Source organism: Arachis ipaensis, chromosome B08 (genome assembly GCF_000816755.2).
Source record: "Arachis ipaensis cultivar K30076 chromosome B08, Araip1.1, whole genome shotgun sequence".
Classification (NCBI taxonomy): domain Eukaryota; kingdom Viridiplantae; phylum Streptophyta; class Magnoliopsida; order Fabales; family Fabaceae; genus Arachis; species Arachis ipaensis.
In genome coordinates this window covers 16,983,859-17,010,026 of record NC_029792.2, presented here as the reverse complement: position 1 = coordinate 17,010,026, position 26,168 = coordinate 16,983,859, and the positions used below count along the sequence as shown (strand labels likewise).

Sequence of the window (26,168 nt, the reverse complement as noted above, 5' to 3'; positions counted from 1 at the left end):
TCTCCTCCTCTTTCTTATACTGTATTTTTCTGTTCTTTCTCTTATCCATTTTGTCTTGACCAGAATAATTAGCCTCTGAATCAGCCACTTCAATTACATGAAAAGTTTTCTTATTTTCTATTTGTAAATGCAATATAGAGAAAGTGAAGAAAAGTGGAGCAGCACTAATGACGGTAGCGATAGAATCGTATGTGCTGGGGTTCGAGATGGGAGCGTTGGAGTAGTCAATGAAAAAGGGGACAGTGGTTCTGGCAGCGACGACTTTGAGAACGTGGAAGGGACTCTCGATAAAGGAAGATGGTGAGTTGAGATTATAGTGTTGCCCTGGAACCCTACCCCCCCAGAACCCTATCCCTCATTCTATATTTTCTTTTTCAATAATAATAATAATAATAATGATAATTATGAATCAGTTTGAACTTTGAAGTGAAATGAAAGAAGTAGAAGAGATTGTGGTTATTGTTGTGAATGAAACAATTGCTCATGCATGTATAGATGAAGGTGATGATGATTACTTGATCATTGAAAATGGGTTGAAGAGAAATCACAGAAAAAAGGAGAGAGTGCGAGTGATGGATTTAATGACTATACGGAGGAAAAATAAAAAAAGAAGAAGAGATGAGTCCAAAGGAGGATGAGACCATACCTGATGTTTCTGAAACTCGAAGTAGTACCTAAGCCATGACTGCTTGAAGAGGAGGAAGAAGAAGAGGGAGAGTAAAACGACGTTGTTTTCGAACAAATAGCAAAACGACGTCGTTTAATTGTGTCAGGTCAATTTTTCGATGACAAAAATGGACAGAAGGACCAACTCGAGGTACGCATTAAAATTTTAGGATACAATTTGGGTCAATTAAAAATTCGAGAATTAAATTAAATCGGGATCAAATTTCAGGATCATTTTAAATATTAACTCATCCAAATTCTATAAAAATAAACATGTGTATTAATCTATCTATAATTAAATATGTGTAATATTAATAATGATTGTGAAGCCAATAAAAAATAAGTAAATTTACATACTAATTAAAAGTTGTGCGTTCAAATTTATGAAATATTAAAATATATACTTTTTATATAAATTGCATACGATCAAAGATATATGCATAATGGATATATAATTTCTATCTTACGCTTTTGTAGATTTTTTTTGTTATTTTCAAAAAAAAAAATATGTGTTGTTTTTTAGGAAAATTTGCAAAGGAAAGTTGGGTTGTTTTTCATAGAATTGATGTGTTGTATTAATTAGGGTAAGATATTAAAAAGAAACTAAAAAAAATCCTGTTAATATGTGTTTTAAGAAAATATTTTAAAATTATTATAAAAATAATTTACTGAAAATCATTAAAAAGATAATTTTTACATTTTTATTAAATTAAATATATCAATAACTTCAAAAATTTTATGTTATTAGACTCTTAAGTAAATCCGTTAAAAAGAAAAAAAATACTATGCATATAAGTTTGTTTTGTAAACTAAGTTAACTAGGTTGAATAATAAATTTAGAGGAATGAATGAGTGAGAATAATAAAAATAATTTTTGTTAATATTATGTTAACTTAACTAGATTTAGTAAAAAAAAATTTATATATAAGATTATTCCAAAAAAAAAGTTTTTAAAAGCAGAAAAGGCACCTAATTCAACCAAAATAACGAGCACAAGTGTGAACATGGTGTGGTATATATACTTTTGGTGACATTGGTTAAAAATAAATTTGATACAATTATATTACGAAAACATCAAAATTAACCAGTAAAATTAGTTATTTAGTATAAAAAATAAAAAAATATTAAGAGATTATTAAAATTTATTATTTTTTGTTATTATTTAGACTGCGTTTGTTTATAAAAATTGGATAAGATAAAACAATAAAAATAAGACATAAAGAATAGAGACATAAAATTTAGTATTTTTGTATTTTTTATGATAAAATATAATAAATTATGAAAATATAATTTATTCTCATTTTTTATTTAAAAAATTTGAAAAAATATATAATAATTAAAATATATATTAAAAATAAATTTAATAATACATGTAATTCATAAATAAATACATAATAATTGATTTTAATAGTTGAGTATAGTATATAAACAACACTTTGAAGTTGATAGGAAGACTAATATTACTATAGGAAGGAATAGTATTCCAATTTACAGAAATGTAAGGTCCTTTTCTGGGACCATAACATACGTCTTAAAATATGATCAACCTTGTTGGAAGGTTGGTAATCGCTTAAAATATGAACACCCATTCATAGCGGGCACATACAATGGCAAACTCTTTCTTTAATATGCCAATTTCCGTCATCACTTTCTTCTTCTTCTTCTTCTACCTCCTTCTCTTTACCATCCCCAAAACCACTGCTGCAAACCACACCATATCTCACTCCCAGTCTCTAACCGAAAACCAAACCTTACTTTCCATCAACACAACCTTCCAACTTGGTTTCTTCACTCCTAACAACTCTAAAAACCGCTACCTCGGCATATGGTACAACAATCTCCCGGTTCAAACCGTGGTATGGGTCGCGAACCGAGAGAAACCAATCACAACAAACATCCCTTCTGTTTTGAAGATAAACACCACACAAAACAGCACCACACTTGTCGTCCTCCAGAACAACTCTGTTATATGGTCTACACCGCCGTCGAGACGCGCTTCCAATCCGGTTCTTCAGCTACTGGACTCAGGGAACCTTGTTTTGAGAGAACAAGATGATAAAACTGAAAAGAACTATTTATGGCAGAGTTTTGATTACCCTTCTGACACGCTTCTTTCAGGGATGAAGCTAGGGAAGAACTTGAAAACCGGCCTGGATCGACGCGTGACCGTGTGGAAAACCGTGGATGATCCTTCACTGGGAAACTTAACTTGGATGATGGAAGTTACAACCTGGCCACATCCAATACAAACAACAGGATCAAAGAAACAATTCGACAGTGGACCGTGGAATGGATTGGTCTACAGCAGCATGCCAACCAGAGTTCGCCAACCAACTTTCGATTATGTCTATGTCTCCAATGAGGATGAAGTTTACTTCATGTTCCATCTTGTTAACAACTCTGTTCCAACAAGAATGGTGCTGGATGCAACTTCTTACAAGCGTCAGTACTCGGTTTGGGACTACGGTTCGCAAGAATGGAAGGCTTATAACTCGCTGCCGCGAGATTTTTGCGAGCAATACGGCGTTTGCGGCCCCAATGGGAACTGTGATTTGTCAAAGTTGCCTGCTCAGGCATGTGATTGTTTGAGAGGGTTTAGGCCCAGTATGAAAAGATGAAAGTGCCTGATACTGTGAATTGTTGGTACCTGAATGAGAGCATGAATCTTGATGAGTGCAGAACGAAATGTTTGGGGAATTGTTCTTGTGTGGCTTATACGAATTCGGATATTAGAGGTGAAGGTAGTGGTTGTGCTTTGTGGTCTGGTGATCTTTACGATTTGAGGATTTTACCAGATGCAGGCCAAGATTTGTACATTAGAGTGCCAGCTTCAGAGTTAGGTATGCCATTAATTTTAGCTTTTAATTTTATGGACTAACATCTTTGCTGTTTCTATTATATAAATGCTTCTTTGATTATCTCCTTTGAAGGTTAGGTGCGTGCGTGCTCTTAATAAATGGTTGACTTGACTCTTGATAAGTAGTTACAATTTAAAATTTACAAATTACTGGTACTGCTTAGATACTTGTGGGTATTTATTAATGTTACAACGAAAGAAATTATTTAATCAAGTCTTACAATCAAAAGTATTTTTGCTGAAATATTATTTGAGCTATGTGTACTTTATGATCCAGTTACATTTATACTTACGGTTATATATATAATACATATTCTCATGTCCATTTAGCTTACGTTTTGCAAGATCTTTGTACCCAACATAAATTGTCTCACTGTTAGGACTAGGGTGTGTTTGATTTTATACAAACAATGAGGTCCATGGTTTAATCTTGAACTATGCTACATGGTTTCTGGCATTCTCACTGTCTCATGAATAAATGTTTGTGTTCTCTGCTGACAATAAACCATTGAAGATTCAAACAATGGACGAAAGGTCAAGATAGGAGTTGGAGTTGGAGTCTCAGTTGGCGTATTATGTGGCCTTCTCTTAGCATTCTGTTTGATATGGAAAAGGCGAAAAAGGGCCACTCTGAAAGGTAAGAGTTCTCTGCTTTTCTTGAGCATAAAGTAACTTCTTGCATTGTTATAATTAAGATTAATTAATAACTTGTCTTAAGATCATGTAGAGACTAATGCAGCATTAAAGGATCAGTCCAAGGAAGAACAAGAGGAAGATCCAGAGGTTCCATTATATGACCTATCAGTTATAGCTTCTTCCACTGATAACTTTTCAGACAAAAATAAGCTTGGAGAAGGTGGTTTTGGACCTGTGTTTAAGGTAATTTGACATATTAAGCCACTTTTCTTTTTAACAATCTTAGAATAACAAATGAAATTCTCTTGTGTCTCTTACAATATTTGAAATTGATAAATGGCAGGGAACATTAGAAAATGGGCAAAGAATTGCAGTTAAGAGACTTTCAGTTAGTTCCGGACAAGGGATCAAGGAATTTAAGAATGAAATTGCCTTGATAGCCAAACTTCAGCATCGTAATCTTGTAAAGCTTCATGGATATTGCATTCAAAATGAAGAGAAATTACTTATATACGAATATATGCCTAATAAAAGTTTGGATTTCTTTATATTTGGTAAGAAATCTAGATTCCAGATTCATGTTAAAATTGTCCTCTTTATTTGGATTTGTGGCAATATTAACTTGTGTTTATATCTTACTAGATCAAACACAAAGAACAGTATTGGATTGGCCAAGACGATTTCATATAATTTGTGGCATTGCAAGAGGTCTTCTTTATCTTCATCAAGATTCAAGACTTAGAATAATTCATAGAGATCTTAAAGCAAGTAATGTTTTACTAGACGATGAGATGAATCCTAAAATATCAGACTTTGGATTAGCTAGAATTTTGGGAGGAGACCAAACTGCAGATTCTACACGTCGGGTGGTTGGAACTTAGTAAGATCTTTTAACATTTCTTGACTTTCACTATATAGTTTAGAATATTTTAACAACGGTCTTTGATTGTCATCTTATATTGTTTGTTAGTGGATACATAGCACCAGAATACGCGATAGATGGAAACTTCTCAATAAAATCAGACGTATTTAGCTTTGGTGTTTTGCTGTTGGAGATAATATCAGGAAGGAAAAACAGAGGAGAACACAATCAAAAAGAAAGTACAAGCCTTATTGGACATGTATGTACAAAATATATTATTGTTATTATTTCCTTTTTTGTTTACTATCGCTTTCAATTAACAATGCAATAGAAGAACTTGGCTGTAAACTTTTGAACTATAGGACTAGTAGCAATTTAACTGCAATAATATACTGTTATAACTTCTGTATTTTACCATCATTATGAATTAATGACACATAATTTGATGTGTTCTTTTATAGGCATGGAATTTATGGATACAAGAGAGGCCATTGGACTTGGTTGGTGAATACCTGAAAGAATCTTGTAATGCTTCTGAAGCATTGCGTTGCATTCATATTAGTTTCCTGTGTCTGCAGCAGCATCCACATGACAGGCCAGAGATGTCATCTGTAATTTTGATGTTGGGTAGTGAAATTGGTTTGCCTAAGCCAAAACAACCGGCTCTATTTGTTAGAGAATATTCTTCTTCTAATAAGGATTATTCTTCATCAAATAAGAGTAATTTAGCTTCTGTCAATGAATTAAGTATCTCCAATGTAGAAGCTCGTTAGGGAGTATATATATTGTGTAGCAAAATAAGAGCAGATTAAATGGCTTTGTACTGTAACGATGACCAGTTAATTTCGGTGTTATGTAATTTCCTTCCTTTCCTTCTTTCTTTCTTTCAAAAAGTTTTGATAACCTTTTCGTTCTTCTAAAATTCGTGACGCTAGTTTATTATTATTATTATTATTATTGGTGGCTACTCCAATGAAGATTTAATGATTGTCATCATGTGAAGATATATTATTTTGACCATTGGATGATAGATTGTAAGGCTTGATTTTATTTGAAATAAAAATGTTACCTTTATTTAAAGTGTTGCAAAATAAATAAATTACACTTTTTAAACAAATATCATCATGAAAAGATGTTTTTGGCATCTTCATGAAAGTAGCTGCCTTATTATTATACGTATACAAATACAAAAATCTAAAAACTGAAAAAACAATCTCATTCTCACTCATTCACACACGCTCCTCCTCTCTCATACCTCTAAGTCACACGCGCCAAATTACCTCCTCCTCCACTCTTCTTCCTGTCACACCCGCTACCATCTTCATCTTTTCTACTTCTGCATTTTGATGAAGTACAATTTAGTGAGTTTTTTCTCTTTTCCCTTTGATTTCTGCATGTTATCATTCTTCTCTTTTGATTTTAGCTATTTCTTTTCTCCTAAATACCCAATTTCAAATTATATTCAGAACTGCAAAAAAGATCATAAAAAAGGCACCGCAACTAACAAGAAATTTTATTCAACATTGCATTGGTGGTGAGAGAGAGAAAGTATAATACAGTGCAAGAATGATGGTAGAAGAAGAAAAGGAAAGTTCTATAAAAATCAAAGTGCAGGTGTTAGAAATAAGAGACTAAATTGGAGAAAAGATTTGTGTATTATTAAGTGTATGTTTATTCAAGTTGTCTAGAATGATACAATATGAAAAGGTATTTATAGGTACTAAGAGAATCATAATTGATCCTAGTTATATTCTAACAGCAGCAAATGCAATTCTCTTAGGCAATGGCCTCTATTCGTTGATTTCAAGCTCAACGACTCTCCTGGATCTTGATGCCTTCTTGTAAGAGCCAATGAGTCCGGTAATTCCTAATACTAAAATTTATATATACTAGAGTGAGATGCCATATTAAATTAAATTTAAAAAATTTTTGACAATTAGTATGAGAGATTAAGAAATAAAGAGTCTTAATATATATAAGTGGTAGAATTTGAATATTTGTAACTGAAATTTTTTATAATAATTATTATTATGACACTTTTAATGTATGTTTATTGTATTTAATTAGTGCTTGATGTTTCAATTGAATAATAATAGATAAGAATTTTTTGTTTTAATTTTTTTAAAATATTTTACTAAATAGTAATTTATTGATTTTCATCTTTTGCCAAGTCATTAGAATTGCTGATGTGGCATCATTAGCAAAGAAAAGATGGCTTAAACTCATTGTGGAGAAAGTTAGTATCAGCTTTTATATATTATAAATAGATAGATTATAAATAGATAATTCTAAAATTTTGCCAAGTAAGCGATGGTGCTGACATGGCGTTAGTAGAAGAAGAGAAATAACTTAGAAGTAATGTGGGTAAACCTAATTTTGGTTGTGATTGTTGGACAGAACCGTTTAAAAAAGAGGAATACATAAACCTGTGCTACTTGCAATGAATTCACAATTAAAATGTTATTATTTATAACAAATAAATAGGGTTATTGAAAATGATATTGAACAACAGAATGAGAAGAGTAAACAGCAAAGTTGAAAATCTTTAGGAAGATACCTGGGACGAATTTACTACGTTGGCGGCTCCGAATGGTGACGTTGGTCTGAGACCCAGAATTGAGCTCCGACAGAAAACCGCAACAGGAGGAATGGAGTTTGCCCTGGTTTCTACAATTTATGCAATGCAATAAATAGGGCTATTGAAAATGATATTGAACAACAGAATGAGAAGAGTAAACGGCAAAGTTGAAAATCTTTAGGAAGATACCTGGGACGAATTTCCTACGTTGGCGGCGCCGAATGGTGACATTGGTCTGAGACCCAGAATCGAGCTCTGACAGGAAAACCGCAACAGGAGGAATGGAGTTTGCTCTGGTTTTTGCAATTTATGCAATGCGGCTCCGCCGGAGATGGACATCGTGATGGACAATTTGTTTTGAGAAAAAAACAATGGCTCATGAGACCGGAAGAGGATGGAGGAAATAGGATCTTGGTACGGAGAGGTGCCAAAAGAAAGAGGGTTTCGAAAAGTATGAAAAAGGTAATAAGCTCTTTGGTTTTCAGAGCTTTTTTTTTTGGGTAAATGTTAATTTGTGTTTTTGTTGTTTTAGAAATAAGGATTGATTTGGAAAAAGTTAAGTCGTTGGTTTTTATTGTGTTTTTTAGTTATTTTTTGTGTTTTTTTTTAATTTGAAAATAAAAGTTGATTTGGCAAGATTTGAATGGTGGATTCTAAAATTTTGCCAAGTAAACGATGGTGTTGATATGGCGTTAGTAGAAGAAGAGAAATAACTTAGAAGTAATGTGGGTAAACCTATGTACCTACTTTTATATATTAAGAATAGATAAATAGATAGATTTATAATATATAAATTTTAGTTAGTTATGGTGAACGAATATATGCTTTCTGAATTCAAATTAGTATAGACTCAGCATTAATGTTAAGAATTTGCCGAGAAGCAATAGCTTAAATGGCATAATCTTCTCATACTCAATTAAGAGGTTGCGAGTTCGAGTCTCCATATCTTCGGTAAAAAAAATGTTAAGAATTTGATTTGGAGGCAAGTTAAACTAAACTTGATAATGTCATTTCAATAGCTACATTAAAAGAGCTATGCATATCAAATATGAGAAATGTTTGTTGTCCTTTAACTTTTTTTTTGTGACTTAAATAAATTAAATAATAAAAAACAGGAAAAATAAAGGAACTGAATAGAATAACAGTCTCGTTTAAGATTATTTTTAAACTTCCTTCAAGGAGAATGAAGTTCTACATCATGAATTTGTAATCTTATCACCATCTTTGTCATGATGTCTGCCACTGTGTTTATATTTCTCGTAATCAAACGAAAGTCAACACGCCAATTCTAATGCATGATATTCCTTATTTTGAACACCAACGGATCAATAAACCCAAAACTATCTTGGTGATTAGTAACAAGATTAAACGCTTTCACACAATCTGTCTCACAAATAACATCTCGCTGACTCACACCCCAAGCTAAGAGATATTCTCTCAAAATAGCAAACAAATTCCCTTGAAAAATACTATTTTTCTCAATCATTCCCAAACATCCTATTTGCTAACTCTCATTACAATCTCCAATAATACAAGCAAAGCCAACACTATCACCCGAATCAAAATAACTAGCATCACAATTAATTTTAAAAGTACCAATGAATGAGGAATTCCAAAAACCATTTACAATAAAGGGAAGGGATGTATATTGTCTTTTAACTTTTAGTCTTTAGTCAATCTTTTTAAAAATTTATTATTATTTAATTAATTTAAATATTCATTTTTACATATTAATTGGTCAAAAAATTAAGAGAGTTATTTGTTTTTTATTTTTTTCTTTTCTAAAAGCTGAATAAAAAATAATATTTAAAGGATACCTAGTTGTAATAATTAAATATTATTGGAGGTTGGCTTTTTTTTTGTGGTTGTTAGTGCTAGTTTGTTACTTTTTTGTTTTAGGTTATCAATATATTGCTGTATGATTAATTTTCAGAACAATATTTGATTGATTCAAGTTATTTAATATTTGTTACTCTTAAGTTAGTTTATATTCTTACACAATGAGATTTCAGATTTCTTGTATGTTAAAACTACTAATACTATATGTGAGGTTGAGAAAATACAAACTTAAACTTTGAGTATATATAATAATTTGGTTACAAATTGTTGCTCCTATAATAATTTGATTGATTTTATATTTGTTAGTCTTAAGTTAGTTTATATTCTTACACAATGAGATTTCTTGTATGTTGAAACTACTAATACTATATGTGAGGTTGAGAAAATACAAACTTAAACTTTGAGTATATATAATAATTTGGTTACAAATTGTTGCTCCGGTAATAATTTGATTGATTTTATGTTTAATTATACAGAATTATGTTTGATTATTGTCGAAATCACTCTAAATTCTAGTGTTTTTAGACAAGTTGTTTTGGAATTAGATGTCCCTAATTATACTTTTAAACTCTTTTCAAATTATGTTACAGAATCTGATTATAATCAAATGTGTTTAAGGTAATAATCAAACTTAAGAATTTAAATCAAAGTTTAAACTCATGTTATAATTAGATTATAATCAAACATGTTTTAAACTATTTATAAAATTCAGTTATAATCAAACACATTCAAGATAATAATCAAATTTAAAAATTAAATTATAATCAAATAGGACTTTTTTTTTAAAATAAAATAAAAAAAATTATTATTTCTCTAAACCTAATATTTCAACTTTAATTTCATAAATGTAATTTTTTTGTATTAGAGTGAGTTCGCTCAATCCCGGCTAACTTCTATAATTTTATAGAATTCGCCGCACTCCCGGCGAACTTCATCCAAATCTTCGAAAATTTCAATTTTTAAGCCATTAGCCCATTATCAGCATTTCCAACAGTATATAAAAATACACAAAAGTATACCGACAACAAACATGGCTTATTCAATATCGTCGGCACCAACGAGAAATACAAGTTGAGTTTGTACTTAGTGTTGTAAAGCCACTTTACTCCAATCGGCTTTTTATCTGCAAGTAAATCTGTCAGCTCCCATATGGCATTCTTTTCAATGACATGAACCTCCTCATCCATTACTTTCTTCCGGTTGTTATTCTAGAAACTTTTTCAAAGTTCAACGGCTCACAATTTAAAAATAGAGCAAATTTTTTTTTTTCGTTAGATAGATCATTATCATTGGTTGCTTCAATGTTTTTTCTTTAAAATTAACTTTGTTTGGAAAGAGATTCTACAAAAGCTTTTTTTTTCTTTTCTTTGGTACTTTGCACCTTAAACCTAGCCGTAACTCTTGGTATTTTGTCCTTAAGTTTGACTTGGCACAGAAAACACACACTCATAAAACCTTCAAAAATTCTAAAAATCCTAAAAAAATCATAAAAAACCGTATTTTTTAGGGTTTTATAAGATTTTTTAGAATTTTTACGGTCTTCCAGATTTTTTAGCGTATTTTAAAATTTTCTAGCATTTTTCAAACTTAGAGATCTTTATTTCAGTGTTGATGATTGTGATGAACAAGACTGTTTGAACATCAATTTCTTTGTGAATATCTTATTTGGTTTATAAAAGTATTATTCTTTACTATACAATTTAATTACTATACCATGATCGACCAAACACAAACAAAAAAAGAAAGTATGATATGTACTCTTATGTACTCCTATATACTCTGGAGACGATGATAATAGTTGCTATTATTAAAGTTTGCCGTCCGAGTCAGACAAACTCTATATAAATTATAGAGTTAGTCGGGGGTGCGCGAACTTGTAGTCCTACATGCCCAAGAAAAATGTACATTGTTTAATCAAATTATAATAAACAAAAAATACTATTCATATACGCCATTAATGTATTTGTGTATAAATATATCTGTTTAATTTATTTTTAATGTATGTTTATATTTTAACATGTATTTTATATTAATGAAATTTTGATGATTGATTTTAATAAACACGAAGTATAATTTATAATCAAATACAACAAAAAATAATAATTAAAATCTAAAATCCAAATCAAAGTTTAAATTCATACTATAATTGGATAATAATTAAATACACTTCAAATTATATTACAAAATCTAGTTAATTGTAATTGAAACGTTAAAAACTCAGTTTAATTATAATATGAAGTTCTTAGCATCTTTGAAGAAATGCATGATCAAGGAATTTAATATGATAATATAAGATTTGCAAGTTCAATTAGTGCATGAGCAGGTATTCAAGGTCTTAATCAAGGACAGCAAATTCATGAACAGTTGTATCTCTGGTTATTTTGATTTTTCAATTGGTAATGCATTTATTAGTTTTTATGCTAGGAGTGGTGAAGTACTAGAAGAAAAGAGAAGAAGAAAATACACAGTATAAAGTACAAACATGCCAAAATAATTATACCGAATCAAACTTTGAGATGGAAAAGTATAGTATAGATACTCATTTGCTTTTTTTGGTATCGTCATCTAGATGGAAAATACATCATCTTAATATACCAATTCCTAGATAAGAGAAGAATATTTAGCCCTAATTATAATATATACAGTCCCCACTCCAGAACATATACACATAGCATAAGAGTCAACAGAGTTGGTCTAACTTTGAACTATGAATTTTCCAATCACTACACTTTCTTTTACCACCATTTCAATGGAAAATTTACACTTTTGGCACTATGTTACCCTACTTTCACTACTATTCCGATCCTACTAACAAATAAAGATTTAAAAATTCTTACCAAGCTTTCTACATTTCTTTTATGTATTGATATGTTCTTACTCGTTCAATCTTCTTAAATAACCGAGTGTAAAACTATCAACGTCTTATATATGGCCTCAACCACTACCCCCAAATTAATGTAAGTATTATGTATGTTTTTCAACAACTAAATTTATGGTATAAAATTGAAATTTAATTAATTTGGAAATAATGGATCAAGAAAGTTATTCACCAATTTGATCCAATAAGGTTCGGTCTTGTCTTATCAAGCTTCCTTTCACACTTAATCATCTTGAACTCTGATGAAATCCGTCCAGAGCTGCAGATTTCTTAGTGAAAAGCAAGCTAAAGAAGAGAGAAATATATCTTTTGTATTAATAAAAAATTACTTGATTACAGAGATAAAAGATACAGCTATATATAGCCAAAAAAAAAAAAAAAAAATTATACTAGCTATCTCTTCATATTCCATTATACAGCTGTGATCAACTAATGTCACACAATACCCAATAAAAGAGAGAACCAGTAATATTCATACATTAATAGCCTGTCTTAAGCTAGGAGTGTACAAATTATACATTCCAAGCTTACTACATAACTCTTCAAAAGGACCTGGTGGAAGTGCCTTTGTAAGGACATCAGCAAGTTGTTCTCTTGATGGAATTGGCATGAGTTTTAAAGAACCGTCTTGAACTTTTTCTCTAACTTTGTGACAATCAATCTCAATGTGTTTTGTCCTTTTATTAAATACTGGGTTAGTCGCAATATATCTAGCAGATTGGTTGTCACAAAATAGTGTCATAGGACCTGGTAACTTGATTTTGAAGTCATTCAAGATGTACATCAGCCAAATTCCTTGTTGTTTTTTAACTTTTCCAGGACACCAAAGATCTTCCAAGAAAGAAGCAATATCCGGACACTGATCTTCGGGTATTCGGACATGTACCCCAATCAGAATCTGAAAAACCACGGAGGGACAAGTTACAAATAGACTCAAAAAGTAATCCTTATCCAGGAGCTCTTTTCAAGTATTTCAACACATGTAAGGCTGCTTTGAAGTGCTCATCTGTAGAACAATCTAAAAATTGACTTAACTTGCTAACAGCAAAGCTTATGTCAGGCCTGGTATTAGTGAGGTATATCAACCTTCCAACGAGTCTTCTATATGGCTTAGCATAATCCAACAATGTTCGTGATGACTTTGAGAGATGAATTGAATAATTCGTAGGTGTGCTGGCTGGTTTTGAATCTAATAATCTATACTCTTTTAGGAGATCAAAAGTATACTTCTTTTGATATAAAGCTATTTCCCTTTTCCTCCTTGCAACTTCCATGCCCAAGAAAAATTTTAGTTCGCCTAAATCTTTGATTTTGAACAAAGTGTCGAATTTCATCTTCACATGTTGGATCTCTTCTATGTCATCTCCCGCTAGAACTAAATCATCCACATAAACAAGAATAGAAGTGAAACATATTGGAGAAGATTTGGTGAAAAGAGAATGATCTGTCTTTGATTGTGAGTAACCTGAAGCAATCAAGACAGAGCATAACTTGGAGTTCCACTGGCGACTTGCTTGCTTAAGGCCATATAAGGATCGTTCCAGATTGCAAACCATTCCTGGCTGTGCATTTAAACCAGGGGGCAACTTCATATAGACTTCTTCAGGTAGATCACCATGAAGAAAAGCAGTGGTCACATCTAATTGATGAATAAACCAGTTCTTATTGGCTGCAATTGCTAAGAGTACACGAAGGATAGTCATTTTGATTACAGGACTAAAAGTATCAAAATAGTCATACCCTTGTGTTTGAGTGAAGCCCTTGGCCACAAGCCTTGCTTTGTGTCTCTCTATAGTACCATTAGAGTTATACTTGGTTTTAAAAATCCATTTACATCCGATTGCATGCTTCCCTTTCGGTAGAGTAGTAAGTTTCCAGGTCTTGCTTTCCTCCAATGCTTGAAGCTCAGCTTTGATTGCTTTCTGCCAACAATCACTCAGAATAGCCTGCTCATGGTTTCTTGGCTCTGGATTTGTGAAAATTGTAATGGAAAGTGCTTTGTGTGATTGTGACAGGGAATTGTAACTCAAATAATTGGAAAGAGGATACCTTTTTGTGATTGATGATTGGATCATGCTATCAGAGACAGTGGTTTGCATACATTCATAATCATCAAGGTATCTTGGCTTGTGTCTTTCTCTAAGAGATCTTCTTAGTGAAGGAGGTGGATTAATACGAGTGGGTTGAGAATTGGATGAATTTTCATCATATGATGGTGTAGTACATGATGCTGGTGCTACTGGTAAACTCAAAGACATGGGTAAGGTTGGCTGTGGTTGAACATCAATAGTGTTGGAAGGAGTATTTGGTAAAGTATGTTGAATGGGATGTAAATCTAAGGTATGGAAAGATAATGTGCTGCTATCAAAGACATTTATAGGATCATGATTATGTAATGTAGGTTTAGTGTCTTGATTAGAATTGGAAACATATTCAAATCGATGAGAAACTTGATTATCCTTATATGGAAAGAAATTTTCATAAAAAATTACATTTCTAGATATGAAAAATTGTTTGTTATTTATGTCCATCAAAAGATATCATTTTGTTCCTGTTTTAAAGCCAAGAAAAATGCATTTTCTTCCTCTTTTATCCAATTTCTTTCTATTTGCAACTAAAGTTGAAGCAAATGCAAGACATCTAAAGATTTTGAAGTGTTGAATGTTTGGCATTTTACCAAAAAAAATCTGATAAGGACTTTTATTATTAATAGATGAATTAGGCACTCTATTGAGAATATGTACAGCATGTCTCCAAAAAATTTTAGGAAGATGAGCCTTAAAAATGAGTGCTCTAGCAATATTTAAAATATCTTGATGTTTTCGTTCTACAACTTCATTTTGTTGAGGTGTCTCAACACATGAAGTCTGATGAACTATTTCTTGTTTTTCATAAAAAGAATTCATGATAAATTCAGCTCCATCATCAGTTCTGATATTTTTTATTTTTGTTTGAAATTGAGTTTCAATTAGTTGCACAAATTGTTGAATAAAAAAATAAGTTTCACTTTTATTTTTTATAAAAAATACCCAAGTGAACCTGCTTTTATCTTCTACTATTGTTAAAAAATATTTATGACCAGCAAAAGATGGAGTAGAAATAGGTCCCCAAATATTCATGTGCACTAAATCAAATAAATTGACAGATTTTGTTTGACTCAAAGGAAAAGGCAATCTTCTTTGTTTTGCATAATGACATGGTTCACAAGGTTCATCTTTTAATGGACATACAATAAAAGGATAATTCTTTTTCATTTCTTGTAACCTATCAATTGAAACATGTCCTAACCTACAATGTCAAGTTTCATGATTTATAGTATATGTGACAGCAGCAACACTAACTGAATTGCTGGTGTTGACTAGTTCTCTATTCTTTGCTCCTAAGTTGACATAAATTGCATCTGTATTGAAGATATACAAGCCACCTTTTTGTCTAGCATGACCAATCATCTTCAAGAAAAGATTGTCCTGTATCTCACAATGTGTATTGTTAAATAAAAATTGACAAGGTAAAAAATCAGTTGCTTCAGACACAGATATGAGATTAAAATTGAAAGAGGGCACATATAACACATTTGTAAGGTAAAAATCACGGGTTAAAATTATAGTTCCACTAATTGTTGCTGTGGTCTCAGTTCCATTTGGACATTTGATTAACATAGGATCTATTGTGTGATGAGAGTGAAAAGTATCAAGAGAAAAAGTAACATGTGCAGTGGCACCAGTGTCAATTATCCAGTCATGTGTGTGCAAAGGAATGTGAGAAACTGATAAAATATGGTATATACCTGCTGAAGGAGCTATCATTGTGTTTATGGCTTGTGTTTGAAGAGAACTATGAGCAGGATCACCTTTATGTTGTTGGAATAGAGAAATCAATGCTTGTTTTTTATCTTCGAAAAACAAGTTGTCTAGGCTTTTACTATTCTCCTCTTGAGTTGAATGCACATCAGTCACGTTGCCATCTACACATATTTTTTCAGCAACAATCATATTGTTCACATTTGCTACTCCAAATTTCTTTTGCAAATGAGGAGGAAATCCATGCTTATGGTAGCAAGTCTCTATGGTGTGTCCAGCCTTTCCGCAATAAGAACAACTTCTCATCATTTCTCTTCCACTACTAACTCTGCCTCGGCCTCGGTCACGTCCACCTCTGCCACCTCGATTTGTGATACTAGAATTTGCATTCAAGGTCATACCAAATTCTCTGTTGTTTTCATTACCAGTTCCTCCAATATTGACAACATTAACTAGCATCCTTTCTTCACTTTGATCTGAGTTGCTTAATTGTCTTTCTTGTTGCAAAAGTAAAGAATAGATGGAATTCACACTGGACAGTGGCACCATCAACATAATCTGTGATTTTACTGTTGTATACTGATCATTTAACCCTCTCAAAATTCTAACAGCATGTTCTTGGTCTCTATATTCTCTGATGATCTTCAGTCCACATGAGCATGAGCATGATGCTCCACAGTCACAGGATGGAATTTGTTTGAACTCATCAAGTTCTTCCCAAATTCCCTTAAATTTAGTGAAATATGTAGTGATGGATAGATCTCCCTGCTTCATCGCAAACATCTCTTCTTGAAGATCAACTATCCGAAATAAATCACCTTCATAGAATCTGTGCTTGAGATCATTCCAGAGTTCCGAGGCCACGTTACACCAAAGAACACTCTGAAGAATCTCCGTGCTTAGGGAAGAATGCAACCACGATAGTACAAATGTGTTGCATCTGTCCCAAACTTCATAGGTTGAGTCAGTTTTTCAGGTTTCAGAATGCTTCCATCAATGAATCCCAACTTGTTCTTTGATTTGATGGATAGCCAAACTGATCTCGCCCATGAGTGATAATTTCGAGTTGTAAAAGGAGTTTGAGTTAGTGATAAACCTGGGCTTTCATTTGGATGGAGGTAGAAGGGACTTGTCTGGTCTTGAATCGAGTTCAATGTTGATCTTTCTACTTGCGTTTGAAGGCTGGCAAGTTGATTCATCAATTTTGTGAGATTTTGTAAATCACTCACTAAAAATGTTTGTGGTTGCAAATTTTCTGGATTATCTACTCCAGCTTCTCGATCTACTATGGATGTTGCAGAAGGAAGGGTAAAGTTCACAATCCTTGCTTAACAATATTTGCAGCTCTTCCATGCTCACCGCACCATGATGAAATCTGTGAACTGCAGATTTCTTAGTGAAAAGCAAGCTAAAGAAGAAAGAAATGTGTCTTTTGCATTAATGATAAATTATTTGATTACAGAGATAAAAGATACAGCTATATATAGCCAAAAAGAAAGAAAAAAAGAAAAATAAAAAAATAAAAATTATACTAGCTATCTCTTCATATTCTATTATACATCTGTGATCAACTAATGTCACACAATACCTAATAAAATCCAATAAAAGAGAGAGTACTTAGGAGTACCAGTAATATTCATACATTAATAAACTCCAAAAGATTATAGGTTACTTAATCACCAAGAATGAGTCTTGATCAGGTGTACTCTTCTCCAGTCATGTAATTATTAACAAGAGTGGAGGGGATTATAAATTTAGTGCCAATTGTAAGCATGCATGTGAATGGGTAATTTGAAAATAAAATATTAGATGAAATGAATTTCATGGACCAATCATAACAATATGTGTAAACAAACAAATATAGTTTAATTTGAATACGTCAATGAAATTAGTCAACATCAAATAACGTCGGTTTGACTTTAAAGGCCAGACATAGATTGATAGATAGAATATAAAACTGTTTAGTATGCCTGGTTTATGTTCAATTTGGAAATTTTTCTTGATATTTTTGCCCCGTATATGATTATTTCCAAAAGGTTGAAAAAGCACTGTAACAATTACACTGATGGAAAATTTTCTTATTATTTTTCTTGTTCTTGTTTCCTACACCTACATGTTTGTGGAAGCTTCTTCCTCTAATTCTTCATCTTCTGGGTTAAATAAAAATGATAGCACCACCATATGTGACCAATACAGTAGAGTGTGTGGACCAAACGGGAACTGCGATGAGGCAAAAACTTGTGTTTGCTTGGATGGTTTCACTCCTAAGTCCCCAACTGATTATGCTTATTACTTGAACTTTACACAGGGATGTGTGAGAAACAAACCTTTGAATTGTAGCACTGATGTGTTTGTTAGATATTCTTCTCTTAAAGAACCAAGTGGTGGTTATTCTCTGTCCAACCAACAGGATTGCATGGGAAAATGCAAGAGCAACTGTTCTTGTATGGCGTATAGCGTAATTTTGGGTGGATGCAAATTGTGGAATGGTGATTTGTTTGATGTTAGGTTGGTCAAGCAAGGTGGACAAGATCTTTATATTCGAATGGCAGTTTCAGAGGAACAAGGTACTGCGTCGTCTTCTTTTTAATTATGGTTTATGAACAAAAAATAATCAACTAATATTCCACTTTATTTTTAAATTTTTCTTTTCTTTCTTTTGATCTTTTCTCATGAACTATTTAATTTTGTTGATCGATTATTCATTTTAAAAAGGTTATTAGCTAGATGTAATAACTATATAATTATAGAGTTATATTTATATTAAATAAAATAACTTTATGTTATTGTCTTTCTAGTATTATAGTATTTAGAATGATGCAGAGAAGTCAGGAGGGAGAAAACATGGACGAAAGGAGGGAGCGGTGGTTGGAATAGTTGTCGGGAGCATTATTGTGATTTTCATGATAATCATTGCTTCATGGTACATGCTTAGGAAAAAAACAGCATCAAAAGGTACATACATTGATGTGAATATAATGGGAACAATGGACATGCTGCTCACTTCATTGCCTAAATTGAATTGCCATTTTTTTTTAATCAATTCTTAGAGGATACATTGTTAGTGGCATTCCCAAATACACTCTAATTGTCCTCTTTTATTTCCTTAATACATAGCATTGGAACATTTAAGGATTGATGAGCTTGTTACTCATCACACCAATGTACAAAAGGAAGATATGGGGCTTCCATTATTTGATCTATCAACAATAGCAATGGCCACTAATAATTTCTCCCCCAACAATAAACTTGGAGAAGGTGGTTTTGGACCTGTATACAAGGTTAGTTTTTTAGATATGCTCCTAAATTATGTTTTAAAGGACAATTAATACGTCTGCAACTAAGAAATTTTACTTTTGATGTACTGTTATTTAGGGTATATTAGAAGATGGACAGCAAATTGCTGTCAAGAGGCTTTCAAGTAGTTCTGGCCAGGGTTTAAATGAATTCAAAACCGAAGTAAAGCTAATAGCTAGACTTCAACACCGTAATCTTGTAAAGCTTTTCGGATGTTGCATTCAAGAAGAGGAGAAATTACTAATATACGAATACATGCCTAATAAAAGCTTGGACTATTTTATTTTTGGTTTGTATCCATTAAAATACTTTTGTTAGCTAAATCTCTGGTTAGTAGACTTGTAACTCCTTTATGATGATATTTTACTTACTACAATACTGTTGCATGTTATGACAGATCAAGAACGAAGGAGTACTTTAGATTGGTCCAAGCGCTTTAACATTATTAGCGGAATTGCTAAAGGCTTATTGTATCTTCAACAAGATTCAAGGTTAAGGATTATACATAGAGATCTTAAAACAAGTAATATTTTATTAGACACCAAGATGGAACCCAAAATATCAGATTTTGGTCTAGCTAGAAGTTTTGGAGGCGATCAAAGTAAAGCAAATACAAGGAGAATCGTCGGAACTTTGTAAGTCATATCCATATTTAATTTTTTCTCTTTGAATCACAATAAGAAGATACTCCTAGTAATATTATTGTTCTAATTATCTTTTTTGATATATATTTCTAGCGGATACATGGCTCCAGAATACGCTGTTAATGGACTGTTTTCGATAAAATCTGACGTCTTTAGCTTTGGCATTTTATTACTTGAGATAGTATCTGGAAAGAGAAATAGAAGATTATTTTATGCAAGTGACAATGATGAAAGCTTGTATGAAAACGTAAGTGTGTTGCAATTTTAAGTTTAATATTCTTAACTGATGAATGGAATAAATAACACGGTTGATATATGTGTGTTTAATATAGGCGTGGGATTTATGGAAGCAAGGAAGGTCACTGGAGTTGGTGGATGAATGCCTCAAAGATTCATGGAATTTGAGTGAAGTACAACGTTGTATTCACATTGGCCTCCTATGTGCACAGCAATATCCACATGATAGGCCAACAATGTCTTCTGTGGTTTTAATGTTGGGAAGCGAAGTTGATTTGCCTCAACCCAAAGCTCCTACATTTATCTTTTGTGAACCTTTTGATGGTTCCAGTTCCAGTACTTGTAAAAACGAATTAAGCATTACAGAGATGGAAGCTCGGTAACAAAAATTATATGAAAGAATTTTTTTTTTCTTTTCTAAGTCAACATGGATTTTATTAGGGTAAAATTTTCTCAAAAATTATTATTGGACTTGTCACTATTTTGAAACTATTATCAATAATATGCCACTGTGAAACAAAAGAAATTGAAGAAAATTGAATTACTCTGCGAAAAGTTCACAACACTAACTTAAAATTTTCATTGATAAAAAACTATAAGATTGCGTTTAGAAAGGAGATTGAGATCGAAAGATTAAGATTGAAAACAAAGATTTAGAGACTGACTAAATTAAGTCTGGTATAAAATATATTGACGGAAATGATATCTCATTATTATATTTAGTACATGTTTGGGCGCCATTATTTTGTTAAAAAAAGATCTTTTTTCATTGAAAAAAGATCTTTTTTTTATTTTTTAGCATGTTTGGCAAATTTCTAGTAGTAAAAGTAAAAGCACTAGTAAAATCAAAAAAAGATCTTTTTTGAGAAGCTGTAATTTACATCTTTTTTTAAAAGATCTTTTTTCTTTAAAAAAAAGATGTTTTTCATGTAATAAATAAACAAAAAAGTACTTTTATATTGTTATACCCAAACATAATTGATAGATAAAAAGATCTTTTTGTATGAGATATCCAAACATAAAATTACTTTTACTTCTCCATAAGATCTTTTAAAAAAAGATAACTCGAAAAAAGATCTTTTCTTAAAAGCTCACCCAAACAAGCCCTTAGTTTAAGATAAATATGGAAATTGAATAGTAAATTTAGAATTTGAAAAGTTAAATGAAGATATTTTTTAAAAGAAATGTTATTAAAATTCAATGTCAATCTCAAAAAATTTTAATTCTATGAGTCCTCACTTTTTAAAAGTATTAAAAGGACTAAAATTTTGTGTCTCAGAATCAACATAATTTTTTATCACCAAAGTGCAATATTGAGTCTCTATCATATAATCTTATTGAAACAAAAGCTACCTAATTTGCCATAGTTTTTGTTTTAAAAAAAAAAAACAATGAATTTAAGTATATGACCTTTTCTGTGCATCAAAATTGAATTATACTAAATATCTAACCACTAGAAACTTGTTTCATTTCTAAAACTAGAATGAAATAGAGCATAATTTGTGGTGATAATTTTGATTTGTGAACTGTAGTCAAGGTAATAGGAGACCCAACAGTAATCAATGCGTATACGCAATCACCTCTGTTAGCATTGACTCCAATAGCTACTAATCAACAGCAACACCAAGAATTAATACGCAGTCGAAGAAATCGTTGTTAAAATACCCACATATTATATGTGTTGAAGAAATATCATATGTCAAATCATTTTGTGATTAACGGTATATCAGTATATGTTATATTATCTCTTTTGAGCACCCTCGCAAATTAAAGGGGCCATCACAATTCACGAACAATGGGAAACTTCATTATTACTATTATACCAATTATCAGTTTCTACCTTCTTCTCTTTCAAATCTTCCAAACAATTGCAGAAACTGATACCATCACTCACTTCCAGTCTCTAAGTAAAAACCAGACCTTAGTTTCCAAGACCGGACAATTTGAGCTTGGTTTCTTCACTCTTGATAATTCCACCAACCGTTATTACCTTGGCATATGGTACAAAAATATCCCAGGTCAAACCATTGTATGGGTCGCAAACCGCGAAAAACCCGCCACCAAACCCAACTCTCTTCTATTGATCATAAACAACACAACAGAGAACACACTACTCCTTAGTCAAGACAACAATACTGTTCTATGGTCTGTGAGCGTATCAACAAAACCCAAGAATCCAATCCTGCAGCTCTTGGATTCAGGGAACCTTGTTCTGACGGAAGAAAAGAATTATCTATGGCAAAGCTTTGATTACCCTGGTGATACACTCTTGCCAGGGATGAAGCTTGGTAAGGATTTGAAGACTGGTTTGGATAGGCGCGTAACTGCGTGGAAGAATAACAAAGATCCTTCGCCAGGAACGTTAAATTGGGGAATGGATGTGACTAAGTGGCCAGAACCAATGCAGAGAATAGGATCAATGAAACAGTTCAACTCTGGACCGTGGATTGGAGTGGGTTATGGTAGCAAACCAACCATAAAGCGCCAAGCATTTTTCAGCTTAGTTTTTGTCTCCAATGAGGATGAAGTCTACTTCGCATTCCACCTTGATAACAACTCAGTTCCCGTGAGGATGGTGTTGGATCAAGCCACCTACAAGCGTCTGTATTTTGTTTGGATTGATTCTGACCAACAATGGCAGGTCTATGTTTCCCTGCCAAGAGACTCTTGCGAGCGATATAGTGTTTGTGGTCCTAATTCCAATTGTGATTGGAACACGTCCGCAGTTGATGCTTGTGCTTGTTTGAGAGGGTTCAGGCCTAACAGCGCAGGAGGTTGCTTGCGCGACAAGCTGCTACAATGTGAAAGTGATGAGTTTGTTAAGTATGAGAAGATGAAAGTGCCGGACACTGAGAATTGTTGGTACTTGAATCAGAGCATGAACCTTGTTGACTGCAGAGACAAATGCTTGAGGAATTGTTCCTGTGTTGCTTATGCGAATTCGGATATTAGAGGTGAAGGTAGTGGTTGTGCTTTGTGGTTTGGTGATCTTAATGACTTGAGGATTCTACCAGATGCAGGCCAAGATCTTTATATTAGAGTTCCTGCTTCAGAGTTAGGTATGTAATGCATTTACTTGGCCTTAAACTGCTCTTAATCTTTCTTTAATCCTAAATTATGCCACATGGTTTAAACTATGTTTGTATTGTGACATTAAACCATTGAAGAGACAAACAACGGACGCAAGGTCAAAATAGGAGTTGCAGTTGGAGTCACAATTGGCGTATTATGTGGCCTTCTCTTAGTTTTGTGTTTGATATGGAAAAGAAGGAAAAGGGCCATTCTGAAAGGTAAGAATTATCTAATTTTCTTGAGCAATAAGTAAATTATTGAATCATAATTAAGAGTAATTATTAACTTGTCTTAAGATAATGTAGAGGCTATTGTAGCATTCGTGGATCATTCCGAGGAAGACACAGAGGTTCAATTCTATGACCTATCAGTTATAGCTTCTTCCACAGATAACTTTTCTGATAAAAACAAGCTTGGAGAAGGTGGTTTTGGACCTGTCTTCATGGTAATAGACATATTAAGCTACTTTTGTAAGAATCTTAGAATAGAAAATGAAAATTTTAAGGCTAAATTGCAATTGATAAATGGCAGGGAACATTGGAAAATGGACAAAGAATAGCAGTTAAGAGGCTTTCAACTGGTTCTGGACAAGGGGCCGAGGAATTTAAGAATGAAATTGCATTGATTGCTAAACTTCAGCATCGTAATCTTGTCAAACTAAAAGGATATTGCATTCAGAATGAAGAGAAATTACTTATATATGAATACATGCCTAATAAGAGTTTGGATTTCTTTATATTTGGTATGAACACTAAATTCTTTATATGCATATTTGAAATTGTTTAATAGTAGTTGTAAAACTTCTTACTTTGAATGTGGCAAATATTATCTTGCATGTAATATTAGTAGATCAAACACAAAGAATGCTTTTGGATTGGCCTACAAGATTCGATATAATATGTGGGATAGCGAGAGGCCTTCTTTATCTTCACCAAGATTCAAGACTTAGAATTATTCATAGAGATCTCAAAGCAAGTAATGTTTTACTTGACGATAAGATGAATCCAAAGATCTCAGATTTCGGTTTAGCTAGAATCTTGGGAGAAGACAAGACTGCAGAAATTACGCATCGCATTGTTGGAACATAGTAAGGATACTCAACATTTCTTGATTTCTAATATGTAGTTTAGCTATTATGTAAACTGCTTCTCATTTTAATCATATATTATTAAATTAGTGGATATATAGCACCGGAATATGCAATTGATGGAAACTGCTCAGTAAAATCAGACGTTTATAGCTTCGGTGTTCTCTTGTTGGAGATAGTATCAGGAAAGAAAAACACAGGAGGCCATGAAAAAGAAAATACAAACCTTACTGGATACGTAAGCACAACATATATTGTTATTATTTCTATTCTTACTGTCCATTGTGAATTAATGATATTATTGATTCTTAATTTGATTTTTTTTTTTTCAGGCATGGAATTTGTGGATGGAAGGGAGGCCTTTAGACTTGATTAGTGAAGACCTAAAAGAATCTTGCAATGGCTCTGAAGCATTGCGATGCATTCAAATTAGTTTTCTGTGTCTCCAACAGAATCCACATGAGAGACCAAGCATGTCATCTGTGGTTATGATGTTAGGTAGTGAAATTTGCTTGCCTCAGCCAAAACAACCAGCTCTTTTTGTTCGAGAATATTCTTCACCAAATAAGAGTAATTTATTTTCTACTAATGAATTAAGTATGTCCATTTTAGAACCACGTTAGAATTGCTTAAAAATTTGTAACATATATACTGCATATGTCTTAGCAAAATATGAACAGATTATTAAATGACTTGCTAATGTTAATTATGAGACAATCTGATAGTTAATTGTCATGTGTAATATTGTTATGAAGGGTGCTTGATTGATAATATCTTCTATAAGATTTTTGACATATTGGATAATAGAAGTGGGTCGAACCATAAGCGAACGTCACTCGTGAAGTTAATGATTTTTTTTAAAAAAAATCGGTATTATCAGTGGACATTTTCCTACTTTAAATCTTGGCTTTTATAAGGCAAATCTTAAATCAACAGTATATTAACAAGGCAAAAGCTACACCTTACTGAATTTTAAATTCAAGTTAAAATTTTCCTCTTGATTAGAATTTGTAGCACTATTAACTTGTGTTTATATCTTATTAGATTAAGGTTCAGTTTGGGTAAATAGATTAATTAAGCTCTTTTTGAAAAAAAAGCTTAAACAATAAATGACTATATTAAAAGTAGCTGATGTGTTTGAGTTTTTAATTCTAAAAGTGCTTATTTTATAGAAATGTGATAGGGTAAAGTATTAAATTGGTCTCCTACGTTTGGACGTATTTCTGTTTTGGTCCTTAAGGTTTAAAGTGTCCTATTTGAATAAAATAAATTTTCATTTAGCTTCAATTTAGTCCCATCGGAGGTCAAAGATAAATAATTAGCGAAATTTCCTATATGACAGCAGTATAAGAACAAGGTCGATAATCTAAAGAATAAGTACAAGCTCCAAAGGTACAAAATCAACGTGGATACATCAATACATTTATTTATCGAGTTTCTTATAATCAAAATGAAATATTTTCTATAAAACTAAAAAAAATTGTTAAATACATGTATTGATGCATCCATGGTTGATTTTGTGCCTCTGAAATTTATACTTATTCTCCAAATTATCGACATTGTTCTTATACTACTGTCATGTAGGATATTTCGTTAATTATTTATCTTTAACTTCACGGTGGGACTAAATTGAAACTAAATGAAACTTTTTGGATTCAAATAGGACACTTTAAACCTGAAGGACTAAAACAGGATTACGCTCAAACGTAGGGGAC

At 32.2% G+C, this 26,168-nt stretch overlaps 5 protein-coding genes across 9 annotated transcripts; 4 read left to right on the top strand and 1 right to left on the bottom strand.

Moving 5' to 3' along the window:
* Positions 2,239 to 5,897, top strand: LOC107612491 (G-type lectin S-receptor-like serine/threonine-protein kinase SD1-1). 2 transcript variants are annotated; one of them, XM_021109019.1, is made up of 7 exons: positions 2,239 to 3,506; positions 4,038 to 4,160; positions 4,242 to 4,402; positions 4,503 to 4,713; positions 4,802 to 5,039; positions 5,130 to 5,280; positions 5,483 to 5,897. In XM_021109019.1, exons 1-7 carry the CDS (start codon positions 3,281 to 3,283, stop codon positions 5,792 to 5,794), a joined length of 1,422 nt encoding a protein of 473 aa, XP_020964678.1. In that variant the 5' UTR covers positions 2,239 to 3,280; the 3' UTR covers positions 5,795 to 5,897. The 2 variants fall into 2 exon arrangements, with proteins under 2 accessions (XP_020964678.1, XP_020964679.1); XM_021109020.1 differs by having other exon boundaries at positions 2,246 to 3,506; positions 4,251 to 4,402.
* Positions 2,242 to 3,278, top strand: LOC110262382 (G-type lectin S-receptor-like serine/threonine-protein kinase At4g27290; the record flags this gene model as incomplete). The annotated part of the gene is made up of 1 exon (XM_021108151.1): positions 2,242 to 3,278. A coding segment is annotated over exon 1 (1,005 nt), but the record flags the coding sequence as incomplete, so codon positions are not given.
* On the bottom strand, positions 15,613 to 16,890 carry LOC107610640. The gene has a single exon (XM_016312665.1). It carries the CDS (start codon positions 16,888 to 16,890, stop codon positions 15,613 to 15,615), a length of 1,278 nt encoding a protein of 425 aa, XP_016168151.1.
* Positions 18,096 to 20,715, top strand: LOC107612489 (G-type lectin S-receptor-like serine/threonine-protein kinase SD1-1). 2 transcript variants are annotated; one of them, XM_016314182.2, is made up of 7 exons: positions 18,096 to 18,683; positions 18,940 to 19,071; positions 19,234 to 19,397; positions 19,492 to 19,702; positions 19,811 to 20,048; positions 20,151 to 20,304; positions 20,390 to 20,715. In XM_016314182.2, exons 1-7 carry the CDS (start codon positions 18,182 to 18,184, stop codon positions 20,675 to 20,677), a joined length of 1,689 nt encoding a protein of 562 aa, XP_016169668.1. In that variant the 5' UTR covers positions 18,096 to 18,181; the 3' UTR covers positions 20,678 to 20,715. The 2 variants fall into 2 exon arrangements, with proteins under 2 accessions (XP_016169668.1, XP_020964677.1); XM_021109018.1 differs by having other exon boundaries at positions 18,465 to 18,683; positions 18,930 to 19,071.
* LOC107612487 (G-type lectin S-receptor-like serine/threonine-protein kinase At4g27290) lies at positions 21,946 to 25,247 on the top strand. 3 transcript variants are annotated; one of them, XM_016314177.2, is made up of 7 exons: positions 21,946 to 23,353; positions 23,462 to 23,584; positions 23,663 to 23,811; positions 23,898 to 24,108; positions 24,213 to 24,453; positions 24,544 to 24,691; positions 24,786 to 25,247. In XM_016314177.2, the coding sequence occupies exons 1-7, from the start codon at positions 22,090 to 22,092 to the stop codon at positions 25,074 to 25,076; spliced, it is 2,427 nt and encodes an 808-aa protein (XP_016169663.1). In that variant the 5' UTR covers positions 21,946 to 22,089; the 3' UTR covers positions 25,077 to 25,247. The 3 variants fall into 3 exon arrangements, with proteins under 3 accessions (XP_016169663.1, XP_016169665.1, XP_016169666.1); XM_016314179.2 differs by having other exon boundaries at positions 21,948 to 23,353; positions 24,216 to 24,453; XM_016314180.2 differs by having other exon boundaries at positions 21,949 to 23,353; positions 23,672 to 23,811.